This window comes from Salvelinus alpinus, chromosome 37 (assembly GCF_045679555.1).
Source record: "Salvelinus alpinus chromosome 37, SLU_Salpinus.1, whole genome shotgun sequence".
NCBI lineage: Eukaryota > Metazoa > Chordata > Actinopteri > Salmoniformes > Salmonidae > Salvelinus > Salvelinus alpinus.
Window position 1 is genome coordinate 18,443,212 of NC_092122.1, and position 14,760 is coordinate 18,457,971.

The window sequence follows — 14,760 nt, forward strand, 5'->3', positions numbered from 1 at the left end:
GACCCTGTGCTGGCCTGACCTCTGACCCCAGTCTAAATCTATACTGTAGCAATGCACTGGAGGAAAACGTGATATGAGTTTATCTAGGGCACCTTACCTAGACCAACTCAGTGGCCTCGTGGTTTGAGTGTCCACCTTGAGACTAGAAGGTTGGGAGTTCGATCCCTGTCAGTTATATCTAAGACTGTTAAAATGGGACCTGGTACATCTCTGCCTGGCACTTAGCATTACAGCATTAAGGAGACAGATTATGGGTGAGGGCCCTGCGATAGACTAATGTCCTGTCCAGGTGTTGTACTTGTATCTCACGCTAAAGAAGCAGGAAACAGGCTCCTGCACCTATGAGCCATTTCGGCTTGCACATTTTGCAGACAAGTCACCGAAGTCACAGACACACAAAGACGCAGATACAGGCAAACATACAAAAAAAGACACATACATTTACTATACATGTAGAAGGCAGGCACATACATACTCTCTCTCCCTCTCCCTCCCTTTCTCTCCCTCCCTCCCTCTCACTCCCTTTCTTTCCCTCTCCCTCCCTCTCACTCCCTTTCTCTCCCTCTCTCTCCCTCTCTCCCTCCCTCCCGCTCTCTCCCTCTCTCTCAGACAGACAGTCTCCAGTCAGGCTGATTAAACAGAGAGGTGACACCTGTTCTCAGCTATTCAAACAGCCTGGTGTAACACACGTCCATCCCACAAGACTCCAGCTAGCGGCTGAAGCTACGTGGCGACACTGGAGCATAATTACCCCCCTTTCGTCCTCCCTCGCCACATCAGTCACTCCCCTTCATCCAACCCTTCAACAGTCCCTCTATCCATCCATTCTTACTTCACTCCATCTATCCTTCACTCCATCTATCTCTTTCTCTAACTCTCCATCCCTCCCTGCAACCTCTGTTGTCCTGGTTATTCCCTGATGTTCTCCCCAACCTCTCTGTTGTCCTGGTTATTCCCTGTTGTTCTCCCCAACCTCTCTGTTGTCCTGGTTATTCCCTGTTGTTCTCCCCAACTTCTGTTGTCCTGGTTATTTCCTGTTGTTCTCCTCAACCTCTGTTGTACTGGTTATTCCCTGTTGTTCTCCCCAACTTCTGTTGTCCTGGTTATTTCCTGTTGTTCTCCCCAACCTCTCTGTTGTCCTGGTTATTCCCTGTTGTTCTCCCCAACTTCTGTTGTCCTGGTTATTTCCTGTTGTTCTCCCCAACCTCTCTGTTGTACTGGTTATTCCCTGTTGTTCTCCCCAACTTCTGTTGTCCTGGTTATTTCCTGTTGTTCTCCCCAACCTCTCTGTTGTACTGGTTATTTCCTGTTGTTCTCCCCAACCTCTCTGTTGTCCTGGTTATTCCCTGTTGTTCTCCCCAACCTCTCTGTTGTCCTGGTTATTCCCTGTTGTTCTCCCCAACTTCTGTTGTCCTGGTTATTCCCTGTTGTTCTCCCCAACCTCTCTGTTGTACTGGTTATTCCCTGTTGTTCTCCCCAACCTCTCTGTTGTCCTGGTTATTCCCTGTTGTTCTCCCCAACCTCTCTGTTGTCCTGGTTATTCCCTGTTGTTCTCCCCAACCTCTCTGTTGTCCTGGTTATTCCCTGTTGTTCTCCCCAGGCCTACACACACACACACACACACACACACACACACACACACACACACACACACACACACACACACACACACACACACACACACACACACACACACACACACACACACACACACACACACACGCAGAGTCCTGTCATCTCTGACACACGGCTGGCAACGGAGAGGACCCCAGATGTCTGCCTCGCCCCGTAATACATACACACATTCTCTTCCTGCCTTTGTTCCTGCAGCACAACCATACACACACTCTCCTAGAGTACATACACACACCATACACACACTCTCCTAGAGTACATACACACACTCTCCTAGAGTACATACACACACCATACACACACTCTCCTATAGTACATACACACACCATACACACACTCTCCTAGAGTACATACACACACTCTCCTAGAGTACATACACACACCATACACACACTCTCCTAGAGTACATACACACACTCTCCTAGAGTACATACACTCACTCTCCTAGAGTACATACACACACCATACACACACTCTCCTAGAGTACATACACACACTCTCCTAGAGTACATACACACACTCTCCTAGAGTACATACACACACTCTCCTAGAGTACATACACACACCATACACACACTCTCCTAGAGTACATACACACACCATACACACACTCTCCTAGAGTACATACACACACTCTCCTAGAGTACATACACACACCATACACACACTCTCCTAGAGTACATACACACACCATACACACACTCTCCTAGAGTACATACACACACCATTCACACACTAACTATTCACACATTCTCATTCCATTAAATGATGTGATTAATGGCCAATAACACTACCAAACACAACCTAACTATTAAGCACAAACACTGGACTCTACCTGGAGTGAAATGCACCTACTTTCCCACAATAACCGGGTTAACCAGTCGAGTCCTGATCTTTCTAAATCTGGAGACCAACCCTTCTATTGACAGTATCTCTACACAGTAATCAGCCACACCCTCCATCAGCCTGACTAATAGGCTGATCTCCACAAAGGCTGCTTTGTCGTTGTGTGAGAAAAAGGGAGAGACATTACAATGAACTTTTATCAGCAATTACGGTGGAAGTTAGACATGATGACAAGAAGATGCCATAACAGCCAAGTGCTGTAATGCCATTCTGAATGGGGGGAATCTGAGTGTTGTCAGGCCTAGTTGTTTCATTCTTACTGCATAATAAATGCATCGTGAGCGTAAAACACATGGTAGGCCTTATTTCATTGTCTCTGTGTTATGCAAGCATCGTTCATATACTAATGTATTATCCCTGTTAATGCACATTAATCATAAAATGAATATTCCACAAACAGATGACAGAGATGACCATGAAAAACGTCTTGCTCAAGTGGAGTTGTGAAACTCTTTGTGAAATCCAGTCCAACGTTGAGCTGGCAAGGCCTCCGTCTGTTAGTGTTGGCTTGTTAGGGCTTCCCAAGATAACATGTTCATATACAACACACCACAGGCCTGAACGGCAGACACACCCAGTGAAACGTTGACCTGGTTCTATTTAGACAGGCTATTCGGGTTGCGTTCGGGACCGTGTAAGGTTACAGAACACTCAGAAAGAAAAGTGCTGGGGAGAGCAGACATGAATCTCTGTCGTGTAGAATTGAGAATTCAGCTCAACACGATACATATCTATCTGCAACAATCGCTCAGATCTACACATCCTCTGCAACGCTCTCTTACCTCTAAACAACATTTCCATCTGCAAGTCTTTCAACTCTACTCTATAAGTAGGCTGACTTTCACCACTACTCAATATATCCATCAACAACAATCTTTCAACTCTACACGTAACATTTTGGTAGCAGTTTATTTGAAGTAAAGTTCTACCAACATGTCTATCTGCAACAATCTTTTCCACATCTAATATGTGTCTACAAAAACCTCCCCACATTTCAATCAGACATTTCTAACACTGAATAATAACGCTGACTGAATCCCACCCTGGACTAACACTACCCACGTTCCCCCTCTCCTGGGCTTCATCCCTGGCCAATGTGTGGAGAGCTAAAGCCTGCCCTTGGACCCGAGGCCGGCCGTCTTCCACCCCCTCGGCTCCTGTCAAACCCGCTCTTCTCGTGTCTTGCCATTTTGTCCTTGTCGAAATGTTTTACTTTTTGAGTCAGAGGGCTGGAGAGGTTGTAGTCTTAATCCAGAAGTAATGGTTTGTGTTTCTGTTTTGTAACTGCTGGGTGTGTGTGTGTGTGTGTGTGTGTGTGTGTGTGTGTGTGTGTGTGTGTGTGTGTGTGTGTGTGTGTGTGTGTGTGTGTGTGTGTGTGTGTGTGTGTGTGTGTGTGTGTGTGTGTGTGTTTGTGCGAGTTTGTGAAAATACAACAGAATATGAAACGAAGGCCGTTAAAAACCTGAAGCTGTTACTGTTATTTGTTAGGCTGTTATTTTGAATGTAGAGAGGGGTTCTGTTTCATGTCATGTTTCATGAAAATCTACACCATCTGTCTTATCCACTCACAGACCGGATGATGGAGCCACATGCATTTCCATTAGGATGAAAATATCATGTGGGCTTTGAGGCATTAGATTTGTGCAGTCTGAGCATCCGAGCCTCAAGTTGACGAAGGTCTTAACCTGAGACAAAGCTTCTAATCAGTTTTCTGGCTGATTCAGATAGAACAGAAAATACTTCATAGAAGCAGTCTCCATAATCCAGGACCAGCAAACTAAAGATAATTCCTGTTCCAGACAGTCTCGTCACACTTGCTGTGGCTCTATACCACAGCAACTACAGAGTAAAAACATAAACAGCATATAATTTATCATCTGTTAAAGCAACACTATTTCTTGGGAAGAATACAGAATTCCTTGCATGTAGGCTATCTGTTCTATACAAGGCAGCCTATACCATTCTATTTTTATGTATTATTGAAATGATGACACTTATTATTGAAAGTGTTGTGTGTAATCCTACTGTATATCATGTCATTGTTGGCACAGACATCCCACTCATCTACTGGGGCAAAGGTCAAATCCCCATCTGGGCTGTGCATCTTCACAGCTGTCTCATATTAGAGCCTATTCTATGTACAGCACAGGAGGTTGGTGGCGCCTTAATTGGGGAGGATGGGCTCGTGGTAATGGCTGGAGTGGAATAAGTGGAATGGTATCAAATACATCAAACACATGGTTTCCAGTTGTTTGATGCCATTCCATCCACTCCAGCCATGGTTATGAGCCATCCTCCCCTCTGCAGCCTGTGGTGTTCAGTAAGAGAGGACATGAAACAGAACCCTTCTCTACATTCAAAATAACAGTAACAGCTGCAGGTTTTTAACGGCCTTCGTTTCATATTCTGTTGTATCTTAATAGATTTCAGTCGGCCATTTTGACAGAAGACTACGCTATTCATTTTGTTTGGATATTGACTCCCGTTCATCTATGGATTCTCATTCCCCGTAAAAAGAAAGACTAGCATCACGGGGAATATGTTGCCAAGATAGGAAATATTTTATTACAGAGAAAAAAAAAACTTTTCTTCCAAAATATAGAAATCTGTACAACTTTCGCACAATCAATTTACATGAACTGTACAAATTTACAGCAGTTCATCACAACATACCCAAGGAAAAGAAAATGAACACAATAACGATTTACTGACATGAAATCACAAGGTAGAGTAGACAGCTTTTCTTCTTGGGTACGCTCAGATTTTTTAAACGTTTTTCTTGTTTTGTAAGTTTAAAAAAAACAAAGGATAAGTCTATCAGTACAGGGGATGGAAACTGATATTTCTTTTACCAAAACAGATTGGTCCTTGCCAACACTCCCATCACAAATGGCTTCACTTACGAAAATAGTTATCCGTGTTAAAACTATGAAATGCAAAAGAAATACATCTAAACACCTCAAAACAAATTATTGGCACTTCCCATTGTGTAATGTTATGCATGTATTCTACCATATGGCGAACAATTGCAATAGATTCTAGAATATGTAAAACACCCTAAATGTGAAAGTGGCAATAATTCACAAATCATTGATGAATCATTGACGACTATTCCCTTTCTGTTTCACGTCTTAACATGCACAACTTTCCCAGAAGGGTTTTATTGAATGTCCGAGGCCTGAGTTTGGTAATACATTCCAGAAGAGACTCCTCGCGTCTCAAAAATGTCACAACTTCAACTTGACATATTTAGTGCATTTTATGTGCTATTACCTCCTCCGACTTTTCAAAAACACTTTTCACAACGTTTCTGAAACCTATGTGTGCAAAGGCTGAATGGATGCATTTACAGATCTGATATCGTGGACTAAATCAAATTGTTTTGGTGGTGGTGTTACTGTTGAGAAGGGGATCAAACAATTTCAGCTTTGTTTCCTTTTTGGTAGGTCTAAAAATGAAGTCTGTTCAAATTGGGATAGATGATCAGACTAGGGCGAAAGGGGGGGGGGGGGGGGTGAGATGCTACCTCTGTGACTTTAAAATACATTTAACAAAAAGAGGGACAACTTGCTACGTCTGAAACACAGACCAATCTCATAACAACATCGATAGCTGGCATAATCGAAGCAATAGAAGAGCTGCAAGGTTTTTAAAAAGCTGGTTTTCAACCACAACAACAAAGCACTGGGCTACTCAGACCTGTCCATCTGGCTCATGTGGAGACACAGCTTTTTCCACAGACTGCTGAACGAGCACAAGGAGAAATGGAGAGAGGGAGGACAGTGAGGAGGAGGGGAGTGGATGAGGGAGGATATGGTGTGCAGTGCATCAACAACCACAGATCCATTACCCATGATCCTCTGTGCTTAGGGATCTTAAAGCAGCACATGTAGGTCTGATGGGCTGGTGCCCAGCCTGGCCAGCTTAGCGGCTAAAAGCCCCGAAACCCCACAGCCTGTCACATCGTCTGTCTGTGGCGCGGCCAACCAGGAGTGAGCTATAAGACGACTGACACCACCATCGTCCTATTGCACCCATGTAAACTAGTTCAGTGCTCAGCCTAAGAAACAAAGAAACTTGGACTGTGTACCGTCACTTCCTATCCTTTGACTCCTCTTTGTTGCCTGTCTCTATGTGGGCTCCCAGTGCAGACGGAGTGCGCTGAGGGCATGTGCTGGCTTTGCTCTCCACGCCAAGAGGGGGTTGGTTGGGTGGAGGTTAGTTTAGAGGGGGCCGGAGGGATTGTAGCTGCCCTGGACGAGAGTATCCGGCCCTGGCCCCCACACCACCTCCATTCCCTCCCCTGGGGCGAGGAAAGATGATATGTGTTACTGCTATCTCCGTACTGCTATTGGGGGGAGGGGGTTGGCTGGTTGGTTAGCTGGCTGGGGGTGATATGTGGCACCAGAGGGGCTTCTTGTGTCTGTCTGCCCTGACAGGGACACCTCCAGAGAGGGTCCAGCAGCACCTCGAACCAGGCTGGCTAACATTACGCTGGTTCTGTCTCGGTTCTCCAGAGAATGGCTCATAGGTGTAACACTGAAGTCCTACGTTAGGCAACGCACCCCTCATCCAAACTGAGAGACTGAAGAAAGGAGAGGTGTTGAAATCCTTGGACCCATCTTCAATCACAAAGACAAGAACAAAGTCTAACAAAAACAGATGAGAAAGCCTGACAATGCATTTGGGATTGAGTTGGATAGAAACAGTCAGGGGCGTACAGACTTCCCTTTGGCTACACTCACACACCCCTCGACAGCTGTAGAGAGATCTATCAGAGTTCTATAAGTGTCTCAAATTGCCATCTGTATGTGTGTGTGTGTGTGTGTGTGTGTATTTGGGGGGGGGCTTTCGAGAAAAGTGACTTACAAACGGACAACAGACGCCTAACCTGACACGACACCAAACCGCACCTACCTACCAACACCTGAACGGATCTGAATGAAATACTTACAGTGTGAAATCTTTTTAAAACCTTCAGAGTTACTCTCCCCAATTCTATAGAGTGGGGTCTAGCCTGACGTAAGAGCTGTGAGTCATTTACAAAGGAAAAGGAGGGGAACTCATGAAAGATGACATTGGAGCGAATGGAATGAAGAGGGTTTTCTCTAGAAGTACACATCCCACACAATCTAAATGTCAAAAGTGCATTCAATGTCATTTCTTCTGACAGGGCCACAACAACCAAAACAAATGATCCAGATTTCGGTGAGAATATAGTACCACCTATGCTACACTTTGATTTTGGTGAGGGCCAAAGGTCAGGGTGGGGATGGAGGGATATAAACAAAACGAGAACTTGATTGTGAATTTCAAACCAACATTCATCGAAGGGGAGGGGACAAATACCCAGCCCTCCCCAGAAAGCTACACATACATGGTTGGGGGTGTTGGTGGGGTGCGCTGTGACACACTATTGTCCTTAGCAACAGGTGTCACAGCACATTCCACTGCACTTCCATATGGAGGGGGGGGGGGCTTCCTGAAGCTCGAAGCTGGTATATGGGGCAGCCTCCGGGGGTAAAAAAAATGCCCAATGGTCCAAAAACTGGGATTTAGAAGAAAATGACTTAGGGCGTTTCCCCAGAGACTGACCTAGAAACAGGCACAGTCCGGACCTCAGCCCCTTAACTTCCTTCCTAGACAGGAAGTACACCCAATAACAACAGGAAGTAGATAAAAGGCTGAAATTCAACGGTATGGTTCTTGACAGCAGTTCCTTGAAGCTTTTGAGAGGGTGGTGGGGGTGATGGTGACATGGTACCCATTGTAACCACGTGGAGAAGAAAGTGCAAAGTCAACATTGATAGACCTGTGTAAAAAACGAAAACAAAAAGCAGCCCCTTCTCTGCACTGTTTCTCTGTTCGGTTTCTTGGTTTGTTTTACCTGCCCCCAACAGCTCCACACAGCCCTCTTCGCGGGGGGAAAAACGAAGCCTCCGGTAGATCCCACAACACAACATAACAGACTATGGAGCGAGGAAGGAGAAAAGAAATATTAAACCTACAAGGTTTCACCTGGACGATAGGCCCCATCCTCTGCTTTTTCTCCTCCTTTTTTTTCTCTTTTTCATTTAATTTCTTTTTAGCTTTAAAAAGGTTCGCCATCGACCAACTAGGGCGAAACCCACGACCCGAAGTGGCGGGTGGCGGCCCTTAGCTGGACATAGTCATCATGTTGTAGGCTTTGGAAGGGCTGGTCCTGCCCAGCATCCCCGCCGCCTCCTTGCAGCTGATGTGACTGTCCACCATGGGGGTCGAGGTGACCGCACTGCCTCCCGACGGCGCCGGGGCCACCGGCTGGGACTCATAGAGCACGCAGATGGAGCCGTCCTCGCCGATGCGGTAGGACACCTCGAAGGGGTCCACCCAGAGGGTGAGCTCACTAGGCAGCAGCAGGTAGAGCTGATTGATGGTCAGGCCGATGCGCTGGCCTGCCTGCCCCACCAGGGGATCCATCTTGTGGTTGATGCGGATGCAGCGGTAGCCCGAGCCCTTGCATGGCCTGTCAGGGAACCAGTGGTGCTTGTATTGCTCTGTGGAGAAAGAGAGAGGAGGTTATTATTGGGTTACCATGAGTTTCATCATCATTGGAACACTATTAGGTTACCATGGTATTGCTTGTATTGCCAAAAAAGGGCACAGAGGGGGTAACTGTTGTTCTTCGGTTACCCTATAGTAGAGCCTGTGTAGTTCTGTATGAGGAGACAAGAGAGAGAGGGAGAGAAAGAAAGAGGGAGAGATGTAAGAGATGCTGTCTGGTGTTTACAGGTGAGAGCCAGTAAGCTAAATCTCTGCTACTTTCAGACGTCTATCTGAGGGGAAGCGGGGTACAAAGCTGTCTGCACCTGATCAGCCTTAGTTCCTAGTGTGTGTGTGTGTTATGTGAGATTAGGATGCATGTGTTTTGATAAACATTGAATAAGGTCATAAATTGGGACATAAATGTGATTAATAGCATGATAATAACTGTATGAGCCATAGTTGGATTTTAAGTAATTGTATCGCAAATCAAACTATAATCATGTATTATTTTATTATAGAGTTGCTGGAGTCTAAGGTAATACTTGTTTATGATGTTCTAAGCACACATAACTAATCTATCAACGTTATAAGTTTAGATGTATCTTTCGATTGTGGCATAGATTACTTACAGATAATGAATGACATGATTCCATTGAAAATGGAAGGAAAAATGATTGTTTATGTTTTACTGTACTAAACACCCCCAATAATGATTATGGAAAAGTAGCGTTGCTTTAGATTGTCTTTTGATTTAATAAAGGTTTTATTCCTTTGTAGGTAATACATGATTCCATTGGAATATCTTATCTGCTTTTTTATCTGATATTTCTATTAGCATGTAATAAAGCATAAACTATTTCTACTGGTATTTGGGTTACATGATATAATGACCAACTATTTAGCACAATACTGTACGTTTCCACTTACTAATGTGTGTGTGTGTGTGGTATGTGTGTGTAAAACAGACTGCAGACAGGGGCAGGCTTTGTTGTAGCGCAGTAATAAACCATAACAGTCTGCTTATGGGGCTGATAAGCAGCAATAAACCGTTTGTCGCTCTGTAACGGGAGCCTACGTGACACACAGCAGAGAAAGAGAGAGAGAGAGAGAGAGAAGTTTGATTGCACAATCCCCTTCTGGCCGAGCGGCACAAAGTCCTCCATCAAACAGAGCGGAGCTGAACAACAACCCTGAGGTGGTGAAGTCCTGGCCAGCAATCTGGGCTGGAGAACTCCCCCTCTTAAAGCCACACCGTCCCTTTTAGTATGACGAGTGTGTCCACAAACCCGTTGGTGATTCACTGTGATATCATTCGTATGTTATATTTAAAGGGGCGTTAAATGACAAACTAGGCTGGAAGAAGAGAGAAAAGAGGTCACATTACTCATTTTAAGGAGAACACGAGAAAGAGAGGCGTTCTCATTCCTTCCCCGTTAACTCATTTTAGAAGACGCACATGACTGCTGCTTTCATAGTATAATAGTAGCCTAACAGGGAAGAATTAAATTAGAAAACCGCTCCTCAGAAGTCTAAATTAACCTAACATCTCTAACAATACTCACATTTACTGTGTCTTGTGTGTGTTTGTATATATACTGTATGTATGTGTGTTCGATATGCATCTGTGTGCATGTGATACCAATCATCCTATTTTCTCCACTTAAGACTCCTCAGTATCGAGTTACCCCATTGGTGAATAGTGGCTAAGCTGGATGTGTTGCCTGCCTGTCTGTTTGCCTGTGAAAAGCCTCTGAACTAGGCCAGAGCCCGGAGAACACCTGTCCTGCACAACACCCCTGGTAGATAATGTATCCTTTGTGTTATCAGTAGAACTCTGTGTACTGCACCCTAATGGAGGGCTTGGCACTCGCGAAAAAGCACCAGGCAGCTACGATGGGGCTGATCTTTTGCACCACAAAAGAAACGAGGCCTATGAGAACGGTCAGAGCAGAGGGGCCTATTCTAAAACCAGGGAACTGGGGAAGAAGAGAGGCTAAAAAAGTAAAAGGATGAGTTTCAACTATATTTGAAATAAAGTCGTTTTTTAGTGCTTCTTTAAAGCTAAGTGCTCTAAGGATATTATGTGGCAATAAAATGTGTGGAGGCTTTTTATTAAATACACATTTGACTTTGTTTGGGGTGTTATTGTGTGATTTCCACTGGTCTGTGGTGGTGTGGTTGGGGGAATTATGGCAGTTTCAGACTGGGTCACTGCTCAAACCTTGGTTAAGCAGGTTACTGGTAAACAGGAAGTCCAAATAGTTAACTAACTACAGTTAGACAATGAGCACAGTTTCAATGTGGATATTTAGAGCAAGTCCCCCTTCTCCCCCATATACACAAACAAAGCATGTTTATTGAACACACAGACACAATAAGCTGTTATAATGAAGCTGTAAGCAACAGTGAGATGGCTGGCCTACTTCAGCAGCGGCGGGGGAGGGGGCTTCGCAGTGTTGTTTATGCTCATTCGGGAAGACGAATGAAAAATGGGGGTGAAGGAGGAGGACGGCCACTTCACAAAGTCCCTTTGCAACTTGTTTTATTAGATAATGTCCTTCCTACACTCCTCCCGCTATGATATCCTCTTCCAGCCCCAACCCCACCGCTACCAACCCCCCACTTACCCTTTGACGGCGGCCATTTTGCTCAGTCTGCCTTCAACCAACTGGCTGTTTACAAACAGTGCACTGGCCTAGAGCTATGCTCAGACTACAGCTTCCACTCATTTTCTATGCAAATCCTGCACAAACAAAGCCACTTCCTTGTAAAATGTTTAGTTGAAAATAGCATTGTAAACTAAGAGTTTGTTGAATAGAAATAAACAATTCTGTAACCTGATATGCTAAATGTGTAGCCCACACCCGAAACGCTCTAAAATTATATGAATTTGAACGTGAATGGCTTTGCAGATGACACAGCTGTTGCAAAACATGTTAAAATTGAGGTCATGATGTAGCTGTTCAGTGCTTAGAGGGACATACACTTGGTGTTAACTGGCAGACGTATGCCAGTTTTAGACTGTTAAAACTGTCTGTATATTTACAACAGGAAACATAAATAAAATAAAAATAATAATTTCAGTGGTTTGTACAAAAAAGGCTGTCAATAACGCATAGTATAGTGGCTGTGTCGATCAATTTATGTGTCCTTATTACAGAGTTAACGTTATTCACTTAGCTAGAATGTCTACATTAGAACATATTGTAAAGAAATAGCTTTTCTTTACTCATACATGTTCGTCAACGGCGGGAATCTATACGGGCTATTTATTCTGCATTTGTTATTTACCTTTTGGTTGTCCAATTTCGATTCGATTGAGGCTCGCTCAAGAGGATCGAGTAAAACATGTAGGCGGCTATAATACTCTTATAACAAAGATCATCAGAATCCTATGGGTCTGTTATTTTCCTGATCGAAATGTTATAATATTTTTTTTTTGCCTGCTCAAATTCATATCCTCCTACGTTTTCTTGTCTGCGTTACGTAATTCGATAGCCTAATTCAATTCACTGGGTATAGATTTCCCCCATCTTTATGTTAATTAAGAGTTTATCGACCAACTGAACTGGTGCTATCGAAAGGTGCACTTCCTTGTTGGAACAAATAGAGTCCGGTTTTATTCCACGTTATTACACTGTAACTAAACTCGAAACATGAATTAGGCGACGATGTATCTGAATAGAACATGGTTGATTCGATCGATTGAATATTGTTGATTGAAGATTGTTGTTCACCTTATCTATTCTTGTCTCTTTTTTTCCGTGCGCAAATGGTCGTGGGGCGCTTGTGTTATTTTGTGAACAGAGACGCAAATCCCCTTCGGAATGGGATTAAAACACAACAATTCGTTAAAATCATATTCTTAACACACAAAATGACACAACATCAACATAATCTAAAGAAGCATTGGAAACGTAGGACAAAACGAGAAACACATGTTTTACCTGACAAGATATCCTGTAAACTTGCGCTGAATGATTGAAGCTGTCTGTCATTTACGTGTCCTTTTATCCGCAGAAATCTCGACAGAAATCCGACCGCGGCGCTAATCTCTGGTTTCATCGTTCCCCGAGCACAAAGGGTATGCATTTAGAAGGCAACTGCGACGACGATTCGTGCGCTTCTCCTACATATGATTCCGAAAATGATTCGTTGTTTTTCTCTCCAAGTTCGGATAATGATCCGTGTGTTTCACTTGTTTTATTTCTCTGGCGCATATGCTGGTCATGTATTAGTCGAGGTAGGGACGTTTCGGAGGGTACTACGTGTGCCAGGACGGTACAGTGTGGTGACGGCTGTTGGTAAATAGAGGGCTCTTTCTCTAGGATGCCACGTTGAGGCACCCTTTTAATGTCACTTTACTCCACCAGAGTGAACGAATGTGTTGGAGGAATGGGGTTTTATATCGCCCCCGTCGTCTGAAGAAAGCGACAGCGCGCAGCTACAACAACAAAAAAGGCTCGCCAATCCCGTCCGCGCGACAGCCTGACGAGCCCATAGGAGGAGTGGACTGTTCGCCTCAACGCTCTGAAAATAAACAGACCACGTGAGAGCAAAATACAAGCATGAAAATTAACCCCTTACATTGTGCTCCCATCGAAAACAACAACATCTTGCACTGGGTTTTCAGTTATTTCATAAAACGGACAGAATAATTATGGCGAGGTTCAATGTGCATTAGTGCGTAATTAAGCACACAATTTTGGATACAGTTATGCTCATGATTGTTGGTATTCAAGGCATGCTCTACATGTTGTTGTCATAGTTGCTCTTGCAGGCCATTGTTTGAATCTAGTGTCTGTAGTATAGGGGTTTACCATAATCACTTCCAGTAATTCCCTAATACACACACACAAATGATTGCAGAGTCAGACACAAAATGACGTATTTCAAACAGGTTGATCCTCCCTCCCCTTGTGGTTCTGCTTTTACAGAACTAAACTCTGGCTTTGGGTTTCTTTGCCAGTGGAGGTTGGTGAAGGGAGCTATAGGAGGACAGGCTCCACTAATGGTCAGTCAATGGGGATTCCCTCATACAGGATGCATCAGCAATACACACTTTTCTCAGTTTGACATACACTAATGTTTGTGTATGACTTTGGGTATTCTACATTTTCACTGCCTGTAAATTAGGTACATCAATTACACAAACATTGATTTACAATTATTACTGGGAGTAGGCCAATACCCTTTAGGTAAATTCTTCTTGATAAAAAGAAAGATGGAATTCTTTACAAGTATTACTCAGTAAATGGCTTACGGTGCCACAATTAATTTCAGTGAACGACATCATTCACCCTAGTGGCCTGCAGCGCCACAATTCATTTCAGAGAATGACATCATTCACACAATGGCCAGTCTATTACAGAGGAAAAGAGTGAGTAATTGCTACTCACACCACATGGGGAAAAATACACATATAGAGACAGAGAGCGAGGGACAGAGACGTTAAGCGAAAGAAGGCTGGAACAAGGTGAGAGACAATGTTAATGAATACCCAGAGCTGAGGAATTCCCCTGACTTTCCCTCTGAGATAAAGAAAGTAAAAGAGAGACAATGAAGATTGGGAGATGGGAGTCAAGGAGTGAGAGAAAGTGTGAAAATGTCAGGTGGCATACTGTCATGTTTATACAATCCTTAGGTGCAGCCAGAAGTGATGGGGGGGGATCTATACTGTTACATATCACAATA

The 14,760-nt window shown here is 44.0% G+C and overlaps 1 protein-coding gene across 1 annotated transcript; it reads right to left on the bottom strand.

The window, feature by feature from the left end:
• Positions 1–5,079: 5,079 nt before the first annotated feature.
• On the bottom strand, positions 5,080–13,465 carry LOC139565749 (protein BTG1-like). Its single transcript, XM_071386276.1, has 2 exons — positions 13,014–13,465; positions 5,080–9,077 (listed from the first exon to the last, which is right to left on the bottom strand). The coding sequence occupies exons 1-2, from the start codon at positions 13,156–13,158 to the stop codon at positions 8,698–8,700; spliced, it is 525 nt and encodes a 174-aa protein (XP_071242377.1). The 5' UTR covers positions 13,159–13,465; the 3' UTR covers positions 5,080–8,697.
• Between the last annotated feature and the right edge of the window lie 1,295 nt (positions 13,466–14,760).

Coding starts and splice junctions, on each gene's coding strand:
- LOC139565749 (XM_071386276.1), bottom strand. CDS start 13,158: ATGCATACCCTTTGTGCTCGGGGAACGATGAAACCAGAGATTAGCGCC. Junction 9,078..13,013: donor TTTACAGGATATCTTGTCAG/GTAAAACATGTG, acceptor CTTTCTCCACAG/AGCAATACAAGCACCACTGG.